The sequence below is a fragment of the Cherax quadricarinatus genome, chromosome 54 (assembly GCF_038502225.1).
Source record: "Cherax quadricarinatus isolate ZL_2023a chromosome 54, ASM3850222v1, whole genome shotgun sequence".
NCBI classification, from domain to species: domain Eukaryota; kingdom Metazoa; phylum Arthropoda; class Malacostraca; order Decapoda; family Parastacidae; genus Cherax; species Cherax quadricarinatus.
In genome coordinates, this window is record NC_091345.1 from 13248747 (window position 1) to 13268373 (window position 19627).

Genomic DNA, 19627 nt, shown 5'->3' on the forward strand with positions numbered 1-19627 from the left:
GTATTGTGTGTGTGTGTGTGTGTGTGTGTGTGTGTGTGTGTGTGTGTGTGTGTGTGTGTGTGTGTGTGTGTGTGTGTGTGTGCGTGTATTCACCTAGTTGTACTCACCTAGTTGAGGTTGAAGAGGTCGAGTCCAAGCTCCTGGCCCCGCCTCTTCACTGGCCGCCACTAGGTCACTCTCCTTGAACCGTGAGCTTCATCATACCTCTGCTTAAAGCTGAGTAGGGATCCTGCCTCCACTACATCGCTTCCCAAACTATTCCACTTCCTGACTACTCTGTGGCTGAAGAAATACTTCCTAACATCCCTGTGATTCATCTGTGTCTTCAACTTCCAACTGTGTCCCCTTGTTGTTGTGTCCCATCTCTGGAATATCCTGTCTTTGTCCACCTTGTCAATTCCTCTCAGTATTTTGTATGTCGTTATCATCTCCCCCCCCCTATCTCTCCTGTCCTTCAGTGTCGTCAGGTCAATTTCCCTTAACCTCTCCTCGTAGGACTTACCTCTTAGCTCTGGGACTAGTCTTGTTGCAAACTTTTGCACTTTCTCTAGTTTCTTTACGTGCTTGACTAGGTGTGGGTTCCAAACTGGTGCCGCAAACTCCAATATGGGTCTAACGTACACGCTGTACAGGGTCCTGAACGATTCCTTATTAAGATGTCGGAATGCTGTTCTGAGGTTTGCTAGGCGCCCATATGCTGCAGCAGTTATTTGGTTGATGGGCGCTTCAGGAGATGTGCCTGGTGTTACACTCACCTCAAGATCTTTTTCCTTGAGTGAGGTTTGTAGTCTCTGGCCCCCTAGACTGTACTCCGTCTGCGGTCTTCTTTGCCCTTCCCCAATCTTCATGACTTTGCACTTGGTGGGATTGAACTTCAGGAGCCAACTGCTGGACCAGGTCTGCAGCCTGTCCAGATCCCTTTGTAGTTCTGCCTGGTCTTCGGTCGAATGAATTCTTCTCATCAACTTCACGTCATCTGCGAGCAGGGACACCTCGGAGTTTATTCCTTCTGTCATGTCGTTCACAAATACCAGAAACACTGGTCCTAGAATTGACCCCTGTGGGACCCCGCTGGTCACAGGCTCCCACTCTGACACCTCGCCACGTACCATGACTCGCTGCTGTCTTCCTGACAAGTATTCCCTGATACATTGTAGTGCCTTCCCTGTTATCCCTGCTTGGTCCTCCAGTTTTTACACTAATCTCTTGTGTGGAACTGTGTCAAACGTCTTCTTGCAGTCCAAGAAAATGCAATCCACCCACCCCTCTCTCTCTTGTCTTAGTGCTGTCACTATGTCATAGAACTCCAGTAGGTTTGTAACACAGGATTTCCCGTCCCTGAAACCATATCGGCTGCTGTTGATGAGATCATTCCTTTCTAGGTGTTCCACCACTCTTCTCCTGATAATCTTCTCCATGACTTTGCATACTATATATGTCAGTGACACCGGTCTGTAGTTTAGTGCTTCATGTCTGTCTCCTTTTTTAAAGATTGGGACTACATTTGCTGTCTTCCATGCCTCAGGCAATCTCCCTGTTTCGATAGATGTGTTGAATATTGTTGTTAGGGGTACACATAGCGCCTCTGCTCCCTCTCTCAGGATCCATGGGGAGATGTTATCTGGCCCCATTGCCTTTGAGGTATCTAGCTCACTCAGAAGCCTCTTCACTTCTTCCTCGGTTGTGTGTATTTTGTCCAGCACTTGGTGGTGTACCCCACCTCTCCGTGTGTGTGTGTGTCTTTATTGCAACAGGTTAACTGGTTACAGATTCTTGTTCTAAGGAGTTAGAGTCAGTTTTCCCTTCTCCCGGTTCCATGTTCCATAACGTTCTTTTTATGACTTCATCAACTATTATTATAATTATTATTATTAGTAGCAGTAGTAGTAGTAGTAGTAGTAGTAGTAGTAGTAGCAGTAGTAGTAGTAGTAGTAGTAGTAGTAGTAGTAGTAGTAGCAGTAGTAGTAGTAGTAGTAGTAGTAGTAGTAGTAGTAGTAGTAGTAGTAGTAGTAGTAGCAGTAGTAGTAGTAGTAGTAGTAGTAGTAGTAGTAGTAGTAGTAGTAGTAGTAGCAGTAGTAGTAGTAGTAGTAGTAGTAGTAGTAGTAGTAGCAGTAGTAGTAGTAGCAGTAGTAGTAGTAGTAGTAGTAGTAGTAGTAGTAGTAGTAGTAGTAGTAGTAGCAGTAGTAGTAGTAGTAGTAGCAGTAGTAGTAGTAGTAGTAGTAGTAGTAGTAGTAGTAGCAGTAGTAGTAGTAGTAGTAGTAGTAGTAGTAGTAGCAGTAGTAGTAGTAGTAGTAGCAGTAGTAGTAGTAGTAGTAGTAGTAGTAGTAGTAGCAGTAGTAGTAGTAGTAGTAGTAGTAGTAGTAGTAGTAGTAGCAGTAGTAGTAGTAGTAGTAGTAGTAGTAGTAGTAGTAGTAGTAGTAGCAGTAGTAGTAGTAGTAGTAGTAGTAGTAGTAGTAGCAGTAGTAGTAGCAGTAGTAGTAGTAGTAGTAGTAGTAGTAGTAGTAGTAGTAGCAGTAGTAGTAGCAGTAGTAGTAGTAGTAGTAGTAGTAGCAGTATAGTAGTATTTAAATGATAATAATATATAATAAAATACTAATTATTATTATGATATTTTTATTTTATTATCACACTGGCCGATTCCCACCAAGGCAGGGTGGCCCGAAAAAGAAAAACTTTCACCATCATTCACTCCATCACTGTCTTGCCAGAAGGGTGCTTTACACTACAGTTTTTAAACTGCAACATTAACACCCCTCCTTCAGAGTGCAGGCACTGTACTTCCCATCTCCAGGACTCAAGTCCGGCCTGCCGGTTTCCCTGAATCCCTTCATAAATGTTACTTTGCTCACACTCCAACAGTACGTCAAGAATTAAAAACCATTTGTCTCCATTCACTCCTATCAAGCACGCTCACGCATGCCTGCTGGAAGTCCAAGCCCCTCGCACACAAAACCTTCTTTACCCCCTCCCTCCAACCTTTCCTAGGCCGACCTCTACCCCGCCTTCCTTCCACTACAGACTGATACACTCTTGAAATCACTCTGTTTCGCTCCATTCTCTCTACATGTCCGAACCACCTCAACAACCCTTCCTCAGCCCTCTGGACAACAGTTTTGGTAATCCCGCACCTCCTCCTAACTTCCAAACTACGAATTCTCTGCATTATATTCACACCACACATTTCCGTCAGACATGACATCTCCACTGCCTCCAGCCTTCTCCTCGCTGCAACATTCATCACCCATGCTTCACACCCATATAAGAGCTTTGGTAAAACTATACTCTCATACATTCCCCTTTTTGCCTCCAAGGACAAAGTTCTTTGTGTCCACAGACTCCTACGTGCACCACTCACCCTTTTCCCCTCATCAATTCTATGATTCACCTCATCTTTCATAGACCCATCCGCTGACACGTCCACTCCCAAATATCGGAATACATTCACCTCCTCCATACTCTCTCCCTCCAATCTGATATCCAATCTTTCATCACCTAATCTTTTTGTTATCCTCATAACCTTACTCTTTCCAGTATTCAATTTTAATTTTCTTCTTTTGCACACCCTACCAAATTCATCCACCAATCTCTGCAACTTCTCTTCAGAAACTCCCAAGAGCACAGTGTCATCAGCAAAGAGCAACTGTAACAATTCCCACTTTATGTGTGATTCTTTATCTTTTAACTCCACGCCTCTTGCCAAGACCCTCGCATTTACTTCTCTTACAACCCCATCTATAAATATATTAAACAACCACGGTGACATCACACCTCCTTGTCTAAGGCCTACTTTTACTGGGAAATAATTTCCCTCTTTCCTACATACTCTAACTTGAGCCTCACTATCCTCGTAAAAACTCTTCACTGCTTTCAGTAACCTACCTCCTACACCATACATCTGCAACATCTGCCACATTGCCCCCTTATCCACCCTGTCATACGCCTTTTCCAAATCCATAAATGCCACAAAGACCTCTTTAGCCTTATCTAAATACTGTTCACTTATATGTTTCACTGTAAACACCTGGTCCACACACCCCCTACCTTTCCTAAAGCCTCCTTGTTCATCTGCTATCCTATTCTCCGTCTTACTCTTAATTCTTTCAGTAATAACTCTACCACACACTTTACCAGGTATACTCAACAGACTTATCCCCCTATATTTTTTGCACTCTCTTTTGTCCCCTTTGCCTTTATACAAAGGAACTATGCATGCTCTCTGCCAATCCCTAGGTACCTTACCCTCTTCCATACATTTATTAAATAATTGCACCAACCACTCCAAAACTATATCCCCACCTGCTTTTAACATTTCTATCTTTATCCCATCAATCCCGGCTGCCTTACCCCTTTTCATTTTACCTACTGCCTCACGAACTTCCCCCACACTCACAACTGGCTCTTCCTCACTCCTACAAGATGTTATTCCTCCTTGCCCTATACACGAAATCACAGCTTCCCTATCTTCATCAACATTTAACAATTCCTCGAAATATTCCCTCCATCTTCCCAATACCTCTAACTCTCCATTTAATAACTCTCCTCTCCTATTTTTAACTGACAAATCCATTTGTTCTCTAGGCTTCCTTAACTTGTTAATCTCACTCCAAAACTTTTTCTTATTTTCAACAAAATTTGTTGATAACATCTCACCCACTCTCTCATTTGCTCTCTTTTTACATTGCTTCACCACTCTCTTAACCTCTCTCTTTTTCTCCATATTCTCTTCCCTCCTTGCATCACTTCTACTTTGTAAAAACTTCTCATATGCTAACTTTTTCTCCCTTACTACTCTCTTCACATCATCATTCCACCAATCGCTCCTCTTCCCTCCCGCACCCACTTTCCTGTAACCACAAACTTCTGCTGAACACTCTAACACTACATTTTTAAACCTACCCCATACCTCTTCGACCCCATTGCCTATGCTCTCATTAGCCCATCTATCCTCCAATAGCTGTTTATATCTTACCCTAACTGCCTCCTCTTTTAGTTTATAAACCTTCACCTCTCTCTTCCCTGATGCTTCTATTCTCCTTGTATCCCATCTACCTTTTACTCTCAGTGTAGCTACAACTAGAAAGTGATCTGATATATCTGTGGCCCCTCTATAAACATGTACATCCTGAAGTCTATTCAACAGTCTTTTATAGCCATTACTAATTTCGTCATTATCGTTATTATCATTTTCACTATTATATTTACTAATTTTTATTAATTTTTTTTTATTTTTTATTCCCTTGCAGTGACAAGAAAATCAATTTCTACCAGTGAGTATATACCGTGTTGTATGTCTCTTAGTGTGTGTATACACCGAGTGTTGTATGTCTCTCAGAGTGTGTATACACCGAGTGTTGTATGTCTCTCAGTGTGTGTATACACCGAGTGTTGTATGTCTCTCAGTGTGTGTATACACCGAGTGTTGTATGTCTCTCAGTGTGTGTATACACCGAGTGTTGTATGTCTCTCAGAGTGTGTATACACCGAGTGTTGTATGTCTCTCAGAGTGTGTATACACCGAGTGTTGTATGTCTCTCAGAGTGTGTATACACCGAGTGTTGTATGTCTCTCAGTGTGTGTATACACCGAGTGTTGTATGTCTCTCAGTGTGTGTATACACCGAGTGTTGTATGTCTCTCAGAGTGTGTATACACCGAGTGTTGTATGTCTCTCAGTGTGTGTATACACCGAGTGTTGTATGTCTCTCAGTGTGTGTATACACCGAGTGTTGTATGTCTCTCAGTGTGTGTATACACCGAGTGTTGTATGTCTCTCAGTGTGTGTATACACCGAGTATTTAGTTTAATCCCTGTTCCAGGGATCAGAATATTCTTGACAGGTCATGAACAGGTTACGGTCAGAGTCAGTCACCCACCACATAGCGCCGATAGGCTTCAAACCCAATTAACGAACCAGTTAAAGACTGCATCGTAGAACAAGCCTCTAGAACATGTTACTGAACATTTCGCTGAACAAGCCTCTATAGTGAACAACGCTTCGCTCTTCGTTTGGAGAGCGAAACGTTACCCCCCCCCATCCTCCCATAATAAACATTTTGCACTGCAACCTCATGGCAGGTGAAGGGCTCTTGATCCAAGGAACTAGAGCCACTTCCCCTCCCATTTCTTGACTACACTCCATCCAAGGCGCTGCATTACCCCTACGGGTTTAACACCCACTGAATTTTTAACATTCTAGATAAATGTTAATTTTAGACTCATTCTAGGAAGAATAAAGCATAAACGTTCTAGACTCTAAGGAAATTAGGTGAACGATTCTAAATTCTAAAGCACTTATAGGAATGTTCAAAATTCATTGCAAAAGCGTTCTAATTTTTACGGCTACTATGGGAAGGTTTCAAAATTCTAAATCAAGTTTAAAAACATTCAAAATTCTCAAAGAATTATAGGCCCGTTCTATACTCTAAACTAACAATAGGAACGAGTAAACGGAAAGATGAACGGGAAACGCGAACCGCGGTCCATTAATTGACTGTCCAACGCTCTACCTCCTCGGCTACTGGTAGAGCGTTAGGCGGTCAATTATTGGAAGCGGTTCGAGCCTCCCGTTCATTTTTCTGTTTATTACGACTTAATCTGAGTTCATTGACTGTAGGAATGTTCTAAATCCTAAGTCACTTTATGAAAACTTCAAAATTCACTCTCCACCACATGTCCTCTGCGGCCGTTGTTCAGTACCAAAGAGATTGACGAGGAACAGGAGACCAGGATGGTCCATGACCTGTTGAAGGGGAACCTCGAACTACCTAACATCTCATATGATTTTCATCTTAACCTGAAGTCTGTCATTGTACAGCAGTTAGACGGTGAGTTCTGCGGAATGTGAGGTGTTCTTGTTCTTTGTGTTTGAGTGTTCTCTTGTTCTTTCTTTTTTTTCCGTTCTCCGTTCTCTCTGGTTCCATGTTTTCTGTGCTCTTGTTATCTGTTGGCCTTTCTTTGGTTGCGGATGTCGAATCTTGGCTCCTGGTCCCTCCCCTTCACTCTCTCCTGGTTTCGAGAGCCTTGTGGTACCTCTTCGTAAAGTTAGGTTTGCATCCTGTCTCTACCACTCTACTGTCTAGGTCGTTCCACTTCCTGACAATTCTAAGACTGAAGAAATATTTCCTAACATTCCTGTCACTCATCTGTGTTTTCAACTTCCAGCTGTGCCCTCGTGTACCTGTTTCCCACCTCTCAAACACTCTATCCTGTCCACTCTATCAATTCCTCTCAGTTTGTTATACGTTAATATCATAACATCCCTAGTCTTTCTTTTCTGTAGGGTCATCAGGTTGAGCATTAATCTCTCCTCACAGGACATACCCCTTAGCTCTGGGACTAGTCTTTATCTCCAATTTCTTGACATGTTTGACAAGTTGTGGGTTTGATACAGGTGCTGCATACTCAGTATGGGTCTGTTGTAAGCCGTGTAATATCGTAAATGACTCCTTACTTAGGTTTGTAAAAGTTAATCTTACATTTGCCAGACAAGCATTTGCTGCAGCAGTTATTCGGTTAATGTGCGCCTCAGGTGATATACTCGGTACAATACTCACCCCGAGGTCCTTCTTAATGGGTGATTTTTGCAGTGTTTGTCCCCCGAGCCTGTATTCCATCTGCGGTTTTCTTTGCCCTTCCCCAGTTTTCATAACTTTTTATTTACTGGGGTTAAATTCCAGTAACCAATTGTCAGACCTGGCCTGTAGCCAGTCCAGGTCTCTCCGTTGTCTTTTCTGGCCTTCACCTCTTTGTCTTCTCCTCATTAGTTTCACGTCATTTGCCAATATTTATACATCTTTTCCATCATGTCATTAACATATACAAGAAATAGATAGTACTGAGCCTAGTACTGATCCTTGTGGAACCCCACTCGTCACTCGCGATTATTCCGACTCCTCGGATAATAAGTCAATGTTTCCTCCCTGTTAGGTATTCCTTGATTCATTGTAGTGCTTTTACCTTTATTCCTGCCTGCTCTTCTAGCTTTTGGCCCCGTCTCGTACGTAGTATTGTTTCAAAAGTCTTCTTATAGTTCAAAAATATACAATCTATCCATACATTTCTCTCCTGCCTCATTTCTGCTACCTTGTCGTACAACTCAAATAGGTCGGTAAGACTGTATGTATTTACCATCTCTAATGTACTGGTTTTCGTTTATGAACCCGATCCTTTCTAAGTGCTTCATCATTCTTCTCCTGATGATTTTCTTCATAGCTTTACATAGTATGGATATCAGTGACACCGGTCTGTAGATTAACGTTTCCTATCTGTCCCTTTTGTTCACCCTAAGATTACATTTCCTGTCTTCCACACATCTAATTGGTGACACACAGTGCCTCAGCCCTCTCTCTCTCTCTCTCTCTCTCTCTCTCTCTTTCTCTCGGGTCCCACGGAGAGGTATGTGCTTCCAGATATCCCTATTGTCATGTCATACGCATTGTGTCCAGCGCTCGCTGGTGCACTATACCACTTTGGCTCTCTAGTAATATTGTTTCCTATGAGATTATCTTCCTCCTGGTGTAGCTGTATAGTAACTGTAGAAGTAGTAGTAGTAGTAGTAGTAGTAGTAGTAGTAGTAGTAGTAGTAGCAGTAGCAGTAGTAGTAGTAGTAGTAGCAGCAGTAGTAGTAGTGGTAGTAGTAGTAGTAATAGTATTAATAGCAATAGTAGTAGTAGTAGTAATAGTAGTATTAATAGTACTAGTAGTAATAGTAATAGTAGTAGTAGTAGTAATAGTATTAGTAGCAATAGTAGTAGTAGTAGTAATAGTAGTATTAATAGTACTAGTAGTAATAGTAATAGTAGTAGTAGCAGTAGTAGTAAATTTATCTCTATATGAGCTTCGGCTGAAGTTACCTAATCGCAATTCATTCCAACTTTTACTCTTGTGGTTGGCAGCACTGCGCAACACTTCCCTGTACGACATCCTCTACAGTAACGCCACCTGGCAGGATGAACAGCTGGTAACCTCATTCCAGGACCAGGTGTCGTACGACATACATAAAATCTTCTGCCATTACATGGGTAAACCCATAGTAGATGGTGTAAGTATCCAAGTAGATGGTGTAAGTTTTATTCAAGTAGATGATGGGTCTTATTCACGATATGAAAAGTACTTTTTACCCTCCTTTTGAAATGGTAAAGTGTGCTTGAGTTGAGGTATAAAAATCGAGACTTAAGCTGGCATACCCCACGTTCTTCAGGAGGAGTTATGCAGCTACCCTGACTTCGTTGGTATCAAGCAGCTGGGGTCAGAGTGTGGACACACGGGGATGTCACACCCGGAGAAGGGCGACCGACATCACTTTGATGTCGACAAGGAAGCTTACCACAAGGTGGATTCTGAAACCACTAGCACCCAGAACCAGCCTTCACCCAAAGGTAAGATAGGTGTCAGCAGGTAACTTTACAAGGAGATCGTGCGCTTCCTATAACTTTACAGGGAGATCGTGCCCCCTTGTAACTTTACAGGGAGATCGTGCCTCCCTGTAGCTTTACAGGGGAATCGTGCCCCCTTGTAACTTTACAGGGAGATCGTGCCTCCCTGTAGCTTTACAGGGGAATCGTGCCCCCTTGTAACTTTACAGGGAGATCGTGCCCCTTGTAACTTTACAGGAAGATCGTGCCCCCCTGTAGCTTTACAGGGGAATCGCGTCCCCTTGTAACTTTACAGGGAGATCGTGCCCCTTGTAACTTTACAGGAAGATCGTGCTCCCCTGTAGCTTTACATGGGAATCGTGCCCCCTTGTAACATTACAGGAATATCTTCCCCCCCCGTAACTTTACAGGAAGATCGTGCCCCCCCTGTAGCTTTACAGGGGAATCATACCCCCTTGTAACTTTACAGGAAGATCGTGCCCCCCTGTAGCTTTACAGGGGAATCGTGCCCCCTTGTAACTTTACAGGAAGATCGTGCCCCCCTGTAGCTTTACAGGGGAATCGTGCCCCCTTGTAACTTTACAGGAAGATCGTGCCCCCCTGTAGCCTTACAGGGGAATCGTGCCCCCTTGTAACTTTACAGGAAGATCGTGCCCCCCTGTAGCTTTACAGGGGAATCGTGCCCCCTTGTAACTTTACAGGAAGATCGTGCCCCCTTGTAACTTTACAGGAAGATCGTGCCCCCCTGTAGCTTTACAGGGGAATCGTGCCCCCTTGTAACTTTACAGGAAGATCGTGCCCCCTGTAGCTTTACAGGGAAAGAGTGTTCCGGCAACTTTTTCTAAAATCAAGGCTCCCTCTTTTAAAGGTCATCAGTGGCTTTACTGTTCTTTATTTTCATGACGTCATTGTTTCTGTCCCTGACAGTGACATCGTCGACGACGCCAGAGACGTCATCGAAGAAGCGCGTGACGTCAACGGCAAGCGGAGCCTCCGTCGGACCCCTGGCAGGGGCGAATAGTCCCTTCCAGCAGGGAGGAGGGGCAGGGGTAGCTCTCCTCTGCGTGTGTCTGCTCCTGACCTGCCTCCTGCACACCCTGCAATAGACAGTCAACTCTGCAACACCCAGTAATAGATTCATCTCCCCGGCAACACTCAACAATAGACTAATACACCCCTGCAACACTCAGTATTACCAACACACTTGAATCTGTTCTACCCTCTTTAGATCTTAACTAACGATGCCTTGGCCACTATCAGTCTTATTTGTTGCAATATACTGGGCTCAGGATTCCCGTCAGTGCATCACTACATCTCATAATTCATTCCCTTACAGTTAGACTTTTGTTTAAACGTAGTGAGAGAGCTGGCTAGGGCAGGCCAGCTGATGTTAAACCACTAAACGTGTTATCGTGGGGTTTAAGACGCGTTATTTCCTGAAGGTTAAACCCACAGAAGTTTTAGTTTTATATTACATTTTAACACCCCGGTGCTAGACATGTGTCTTATTTACACATTTTAACACCCCGGTGCTAGACATGTGTCTTATTTACACATTTGTCGGTACTTAGTGCCATATCTTAGGGTACTGAGTACAGAGGGAGGAGAATGCACCCGATTTCTACCAGCTATTGCAGGAGGCTTACCAGCCCAGGGTAGGTAGTTCTTTCTTACACACAAACACTTTACTCGTAAAACTGTCTTAACCTGTTCTTCAAGCTACCCAAGATACCGGCACTACCTACCAGTTTGCTACATCTTTCAACGAAACATCAACCTTGGGTCGATTTTGGGGGTCAATGCCCCCGCTCTTCCACACACCCTTCCCACGACCGAGTCCTGATTTACGGAATAAAGAAAGTAATAAAATAATCTGAGTATGGGAAATATATTTAATGTCTTGAAGAATTAATTAAAGACAGTATCTTAGATGCCGTCACTAAGAACTTGTATACATGGTAACGCTTGAAGAATCTTGCGCATTTAGTGCTTTCCAATATATATATGCCGTGCCGAATAGATAAAATTAGTCACTTCAGGAGCTCATTTAAAATTGAATCCATTCTAAAATTTTCTCCTATACGTTTAGAGATGTATTTTTTTAATTTATGTTAATGTAAAAACTAATAATTTTGTACCAAAAGAAACTTAGAAAACTTACCTAACCTTATTATAACAAGCGCAATTTAATTTAGCCTAATCCAACTAAATATATTTTAGAAAATTTTACAATAATTTAATAATAAACAAACACAATAAAATATATTTTTCTCGTTAGGTTCACAATAATTTTTGCGATATTATTGCATACACAAATTTTCACTTGCCTTATTCGGCAAGAAGAGCGTTGCTATTTAAACCAAAATCTCAAGTTTTAATTATCTGACACGATATATATATATATATATATATATATATATATATATATATATATATATATATATATATATATATATATATATATATATATATATATATATATATATATATATATATATATATATATATATATATAAATATATATATATATATATATATATATATATATATATATATATATATATATATATATATATATATATATATATATATATATATATATATAAGGCATAAACTTATTTTTCCTTCACAAATTGCTAATATATCAGGCATTATAAACTGTCAGCTTTATTATTCAGTTAATAAATTCTAAATATGATAAATTTTGTATATGTCTTCACCTAAATAAAGAATTGAAGTAAACTTTAATACATTGGATGTATTAACCGTTATCCTCTATTTCCTTGGATCAAATTGGCATCTGCACAGCCCAAGCTTAATGCATATAATTCTCTAATTAAGATACTTTTTGGTTTTAAGCTTCTCCAGTTATTGATTAAAAACCAATTTGTTAAATATAAATTGGCGAAATGAAACGTGCTTTAGCCAGATTTATTTTTTTTTGTTAGTTCGTCGTCGAAAAAGAGAAGAGAAAATTGGTTTTCTTCCTCGAGACTCGAGAGTAACCAGGGTTCTGAGGTTCTCTGTGTTGCGATGTCTGATCGATGTCTGATCGATGTCTGATCGATGTCTGATCGATGTCTGATCGTGTCTTCTGGTGATTCTACACAAAGATCAGCGGGATCTGCAATGGTTCGTGATCCCACCTCACGTCAGGAGGGAACATACCTGGAGGGTGTTCCTGGAGGTCAGCGTAACCGGGGCCCGGCACACTTGAAATTAATACGGAATGTTATGATGGGTCACGAAATCTTGTTTTGGTGTCAGCGGATCCATTGCTGGGGAGATTCTCGTGGATATGAATTCAATGACTTGCTGCTCGGACACTCCAAGTAAATAGAAATGTGTCGTCTAAACTTGCTAGTTTCTTGTTATACGTGTTTTATATTATATTTCGTTGAGCACATCATCGGTGTGTGGGAGGTGCACACTGTCAATAGTCTCCAGAAACGCGATGGGAAATATTACACTGAGGCAGTACATTCACACGTTTTTTCAAGCCTGCGTTCGTTCACATGTGTAAAACTTCGTCATTAAAAAATCTTCCGTACTGTTTTATGTGTATTAGTGTCTATAACACTACTTGTGTTATTGTGGGTTATGGTTGGTTAATTGAGCTTAAAGCCTATCGACTGCTCTAAGGGTCACTAAAGCTATATATCTCTCGTTCAAGACTAATCAACAAAATCTGAATCCCTAAAATTGGGTTTAGAATAAACGCTTGATTTATATACCCAGAAAGACATACGCTATTCGTAGTATATATCCTATTCTCGCGGAAGAAGACCAAAAGATCTCAGTTGAGAAAAATATACAATTCTTTTTTTCAGAAAAATTTTGAATCCCTCTGTAACATGTCTTAAGAAATGATATCAATCCAATACCTTTGATATATGCTTTCGATGATCTCCGAGAGTTTTTCTGCTCCCGGAGCCCGGCCATGGGTAAGGCTCGTCTGGTGTTTGCCTGGTCAACCAGGTTGCTGCTGTTGGTGGCCCAATGCCCCACATATCCATCACAGCCCGGTTGATCTGGAACCCAGTGAAGTTACTTGTCCAGCTTCCTGTTGAAGACTTCTATACTTGTCTCAGAAGTGTTTCTGATATCTTCTGGTAAGATGTTGAATACTCTGGGGCCACGGATGTTGATAGAGTGTTCCAGTTTTGTGCTCACAGCACCCCTGCTTTTGACAAGGTTTATTCTGGACTTCCTCCCATATCTCACACTCCAGTATGTTGTTATAGCAGCGTGCAGATTTGGGAAAAGGCCTCAAGTACTTTCCAGGTATAAATTATCTTGTATCTCTCTCTCTCATCCGCTCCCTTGAGTACATATTTAAGACGTTAAGGCGTTCCAGTAATTTAAATGCTTTTATTGGCTCTATATGGGCCGCATACTATCTCAGTATTCGTTTCAGCTCCGATATTTCTCCTGCTCTGAACGGGGCCGTCAACAATGCGCAATATCCCATGTAACAGTTAATATCCCTTGTCAATAACACTAGATTCATTCATAATTAACTTAGTTTATCGCCATACTCCCTTATCACACATATTTTCCATAACGATCCACAAAATAATGTCATCAGAAATTATTAATAACGTTAAGCAGAGCCAGATTGTGTCCGTTTCCATTACGGCAGATCACAGGCCAGGAGCTGCGACTCGACCCCTGCAACCGCTAGAAGGTGAATGCAAGGCCTGCAACAAGATATTAATGTTGTCATCTTCATGGTCTCAGCCAAAAGCAGGAGAGCTACGCTATATCAAATTAGTTTATTAATGTGTCAGGGTATACCGCAAATTCTAACCATACAATAGAGCGGAAAAGTAATGTGAAGGACCTGGGAGTGATAATGTCAGAGGATCTCACCTTCAAAGACCACAACAATGTATCTACCTCATCCGCTAGTAAAATGATAGGATGGATAAAGAGAACCTTCAAAACTAGGGTCGCCAAGACCATGAGAATTCTCTTCAAATCGCTTGTGCTCTTTAGGCTGGAATACTGCTGTACACTAACGGCCCCCTTCATGGTAGGCGAAATTGATGACCTGGAGAGTATACAAAGAACTTTCACGGCACACATAAGTGCGATTAGGCACCTAAACTACTGGGAACGGTTGAAGGTCCTTGATCTGTGTTCCCTCGAACGCAGGCGAGAGAGATACATGATAATATACACTTGGAAGGTCCTGGAGGGACTGGTACCAAACCTGCACACGAAAATCACTCCATATGAATGCAAAAGACTCGGCAGGAGATGCAACATTCCCCCGATGAAAAGCAGGGGCGCCACGAGTACACTGAGAGACAACACAATAAGTGTTCGGGGCCCAAGACTGTTCAATTGCCTCCCGCATACATAAAGGGGATTACCAATAGACCCCTGACTGTCTTCAAGAAGGCACTGGACAGGCACCTAAAGTCAGTACCTGACCAACCGGGCTGTGGTTCGTACGTCAGCTTGTGTGCGGCCAGCAGTAACAGCCTGGTTGATCAGACCCTGATCCACCATGAGGCCTTGTCTCAGACCGGGCCGCGGGGGCGTTTACCCCCGAAACCCTCTCCAGATAAACTTGCAAATGAAATGTATTTAACTTAAAACTCTTGAAGACGTAATCAGTCATAACGACATAATTGATCTAATTATCTATTTAAGAGCCCAACCCAACAACGGTTACATTACAAATATTAATACTAACCAACAGCACCTTTCTCACACCAGAGAGTGAGACAAGCGGGCAAAACGTCGCCCAGAACCAGCAGTCAATCAGATTGTGAGGAGTGAACTGGTCCTGCGCGCGGACGCTTGTGTGCTTAACTATAATTAAACATCTACTCTCAGTGACTGCTTGACTAACTATTAAATAGATTCTTCAGAGTGCTCCTGTATACAGGAAAATCCGGGATCCATCGAGTATCAAGCCTCAAGAATATCGCAATATTTAAACAGATGAAAAGTGGCCCGGTGGCCTGGTGGCCTGGTGGGTGGCCCGGTGGCCTGGTGGCTAAAGCTCCCGCTTCACACACGGACGGCCCGGGTTCGATTCCCGGCGGGTGGAAACATTTCGACACGTTTCCTTACACCTGTTGTCCTGTTCACCTAGCAGCAAATAGGTACCTGGGTGTAAGTCGACTGGTGTGGGTCGCATCCTGGGGGACAAGATTAAGGACCCCAATGGAAATAAGTTAAGAGTCCTCGATGACGCACTGACTTTCTTGGGTTATCCTGGGTGGCTAACCCTCCGGGGTTAAAAATCCGAACGAAGTCTTAACATTCTACTGCTTCCCCAGTAGAAATCAAGGACCCGAATGGAAATAAGTCACTTTGCCTGTCTTTCGTGGGTTATCCTAGGTAATCTACATATATGCTGCTACATATGATACCTGAATAAACTTACTTAATCCGTGAAGTAACAAGGACAGGTCATCTACATAAGTTTGTCCTGGACTCTACTCTTGAGAGAGAAAACGAGATATTCAGGGTAAACTATCCTATCCCTGCAAGAACTGCGGTGACAATACAAGCCCCTTGTTGTTAGGAATCAGAGCCACAGTCCCTGCCTCCTCCTTAGATCAAACCTTGATTACCTTGCAAGGCTCACATTCTCTGTGTGACCCTACGGATTTAGCACTTGCTTAGATTAACTCTGCATTACGCAAATATCCCGCACGCGGAAGATTAGTAGTAGTAATATTAGTAGTAGCAGTAGTGTATAGTTCCAGTCACGGCATTATGCCTTTTTGCTCTTAAAGTCTACATAATGCACAATTTTGTGGCGTAACATCTAGGTGCCCTCAAGACCATAAAAAAAATATTTGTACGCTATGTACAATAAGCCTAAATGAAAACTTACTTAATATAATAATAACAGTTACGAGATACAAAAGAGGATTACGAACATTTAAGAATCATTGCCCACCCCCACAACCAAGGTTGCTATTGTTATACAAATTAAAATTTTGCTGGAGTATAAGCGAATATTATATACACTGAGAGGTGTATATCTCTTAGTGTAGGGATTAAAGTTTCCTGATAATTTAAATGTAGTTGTAATGACCCTAATGTAGTCGATAGGCTTTCAATCTCATTAAGGAAGTTTATTTAGGTACAGTCACACATAAGTAGTTACACAATTCCTCCGCGTTTAAAGAAAATTGGTCTAGAGGAAGCAGCAAAAAGGAAAACAATCGTATTTCCAGAGGCTGACCCACTTCACTCTCAGGTAAACGCTGGTTTATCCACAAGGTTGAGTGGGAACAGTAGAACTTGAACACCACCACTCAAGAATATTTTATTCCCTGAAATGGGGATGAAAGTAAACTCTAAGATTATACACACTGAGGGACATACACCTCTCGGCATACACGACATATCCTTTATTTATGCTTTAACAACAACAACAACAAAAAATCATACATCTCAAGTTGCATTTTAAAGAAAAAGTAAGATACAATTCGATCTCTTGAGATTGTAATGTTTTATTTACACTCTGATAACATAAAATAATAAAAATAATAATTTTACAATGACCTTGAGGCTTCACAGCTGTTGTGGGTATATAAAAAGTACATTAGATATAGTTAACCAAGGATAACCTTATGAAGTCAATGTGATTTAATGCCATCGGGTCCCTCGGTTATATATATATATATATATATATATATATATATATATATATATATATATATATATATATATATATATATATATATATATATATATATATAAGCCATAAAGATATAATTTTGTTTGATTTATTAACCCGGTGGGTTAGTAACCCGGGAATAAGCCATTGAAGTGTCTGTCTTATTTCCAATGCCATCCTTTAATTTTTTTCCCCGGGATGCAACCCACAATCAGGTACCTACGTTTTGCTGGGTGAACAGAGGCAACAGCTGTAAGAAAATATGCCCAGCGTTTCACCACTTATCCTGGGATCGATCCCAGGTCCTTCAGGTGTGAGGTCATGGCGCTACCACTTGGTCGATGTCGAGACATGTAATGGAGATAAGTTAAAATTTGTCTATAAGCGAAGACAGCGAATATACACGTAAAGGATATCTGAGTTCGTTTAAATAGTAGAGAGCTCAATTGTTTGACGAAAAGGAGGTCTGAAATCATTGAAGTAGAGGAGATCTGAATTCGTTGATGTAGAGGAGGTCGGAAATCACTGAAGGAGAAGAAGTCGACGTTCGTAGATGTAGAAAGCGGAGTGGACGAGTGACGTAGGAGCAATGATCGACGTTCGTGAGCGTAAAATCCACGGAAGTGTCCTGGTGGCTGCATGCCCATTAGGTCCAGCTTCAACTTTATCACATCAGCACATATCTGAGACTAGAGTTGGGGGGTGGGGGAGAAGATGCCAAGAACGACGTTATGGCGATCTCGCAGAACTAGGAATACACAGGTCTAGGACAAGCGCAGAGCTAGGATTACATAGGTGTAGCAGGGCTAGCACTACACTGACATAGAAAGGACAAGCGCACTACGCTAACTGACTACGGAGGCAGCCGCGACAGCGCCACCTTAAACATTGCCTAGAAAAATTAGCGACAGATTTTATTTTTTCAGCGCAAACACAAAATGAGGAAAGCGTGTTGCCCCGTCCCTTGCGCAGGGACTCGAGCCGATGTAGCGGGGAGAGAAAGGAAGGAAAAGGAGGGAGAAACGTAATGAAACCTAGCAGCTGTAGAAGGGGAAGTTGTAGCAGGTGACGCTTGCAGGGTTGGCAGGCTGTGCAGGCTGGGCAGGAACTCTACAAGGGAAGAATGGGTAGGTTGGGCAGTCTGCAGCGGTGACCCCAGCGGGCAGGTTGGATGGGTAGGCTAAGGTAACACCCACCAACACCACCACTACCATCACCACCACCAGGAAGTTCACCTGCAGGAGAGACCGAAAATCATTAAAAGAATAAGAGAAAAAATATAAGCAAATAATGAGGAAAAAAAAAATTTCAGAGAACCAAAAGAACTCACGGGCAAGGACCCATTAGGGGTGAAGAGGGAAGTGGAGATAGTTGAAGAATAGATGGGGAAGAGGAAAGAGCTACAGTAAAAGGAAAAAGAGCCGGGGCTAACCCCAGCAACAAAGGCATTGTAAGGTATGTATGTGTTCCTCAACTCAAGACTGGTCGGGCAAGGTTGGTAAAAGGTGGGACGGTGTGGTGGCCCAAAATGATTCTAGGCAACGCTCCTTATTGAACTACACAGAGACGCACGTCTGTGGCTATGGTATTCAATAGACCACGAAAGCCATAGAGGGCGCGTGCCTGGCGTTTGAGCGCATGCACGACGTCCATGACAGTAAGTTTTCCTCTTGGAATTGTTCAGAATATGCCATTTTCACCCCTATAAAAATACATTCTTCCTCCATTTCTGTACCTGCTGAAGAGGACTCGACTCACGAAATAGTAATGAAACGATTGCAAACAATACACAGCGCCTCATAATGTTCGTGTTTATGTCTTCTACGGGTTTACACAAACAAGTTTTCATTCACTCCAAACTTCCCAGCTATATATTAGCAAATTAACGTACACTGAATTGCAAAGTTATCTCCCACTTTCCCAAACTGCATTATTGTAAACAAGAGCTCTCAATTATTTTACGGGTTTAGAGGTTCTGAATAAATATGAAATATGAAAAAACTATAATAACAAATACATCAAACTGAAGAAAATTTACTTACAGAATATCGCATCCTCTTGCCCGTGTGTCCCAACACTGTCTAGAGATGCCTCACCCCTTGATCCTCTTATATAGCCTAGCTGGGTATTGGGTGGTGGATGGGCGGTACTGGTGGTGGCGGAGGTGGTGAGAATAGTAGTGGTAAGGAAGTTGGTAATAGTGAAGATGGGTATACTGATGATGGTGATGATAGTAGTGGTACTGCAGGTGGTGGTGGTGAGGATAATAGTAGTGCAGGTGGTAACAGTGAAGATGGGTACTGGTGGTGGTGATGACAGCAGTGGTAATACGTGCAGTAACGTAGCCAGTTTCTGAAGCTTGGGGAAGCGAGCACATAAAAAATAAGACGCTATGACACGTACCTAATCATTTTAAATTCATTAGACATTTTTATTTTGCATTTAAAATCAAAACACAATAAACAAGAAGTTTGACAGTTAGCTCATCAGTCTCAAAACAAAAAAATATGTGTATTTAATTATTTTAAAAGTAAATTGGAAACAAAACGAAGCAATGTGAAAAAAAAGGTGTGAAGGAACTACAAGAATCACTCTAGGCTTCA

At 41.9% G+C, this 19627-nt stretch overlaps 1 protein-coding gene and 1 long non-coding RNA gene across 2 annotated transcripts in view; one reads left to right on the forward strand and one right to left on the reverse strand.

Annotated features, from left to right (window-relative positions):
- Positions 1–11516, forward strand: part of LOC128699141 (DBH-like monooxygenase protein 1) — a 39354-nt gene extending 27838 nt beyond the window's left edge. Inside the window, exons 13-17 of the mRNA XM_070096640.1 lie at positions 5244–5267; positions 6693–6823; positions 8894–9039; positions 9199–9376; positions 10301–11516. Of these exons, the coding sequence (XP_069952741.1) occupies positions 5244–5267; positions 6693–6823; positions 8894–9039; positions 9199–9376; positions 10301–10479 (658 nt within the window). The 3' untranslated portion in view covers positions 10480–11516. The remainder of the gene's footprint in view (positions 1–5243; positions 5268–6692; positions 6824–8893; positions 9040–9198; positions 9377–10300) is intronic.
- Positions 11517–17223: 5707 nt separating this feature from the next.
- On the reverse strand, positions 17224–19176 carry LOC138854292 (uncharacterized). The gene is made up of 2 exons (XR_011393484.1): positions 19067–19176; positions 17224–18259 (listed from the first exon to the last, which is right to left on the reverse strand). It is a non-coding gene; the product is annotated as an uncharacterized lncRNA (long non-coding RNA).
- Between the last annotated feature and the right edge of the window lie 451 nt (positions 19177–19627).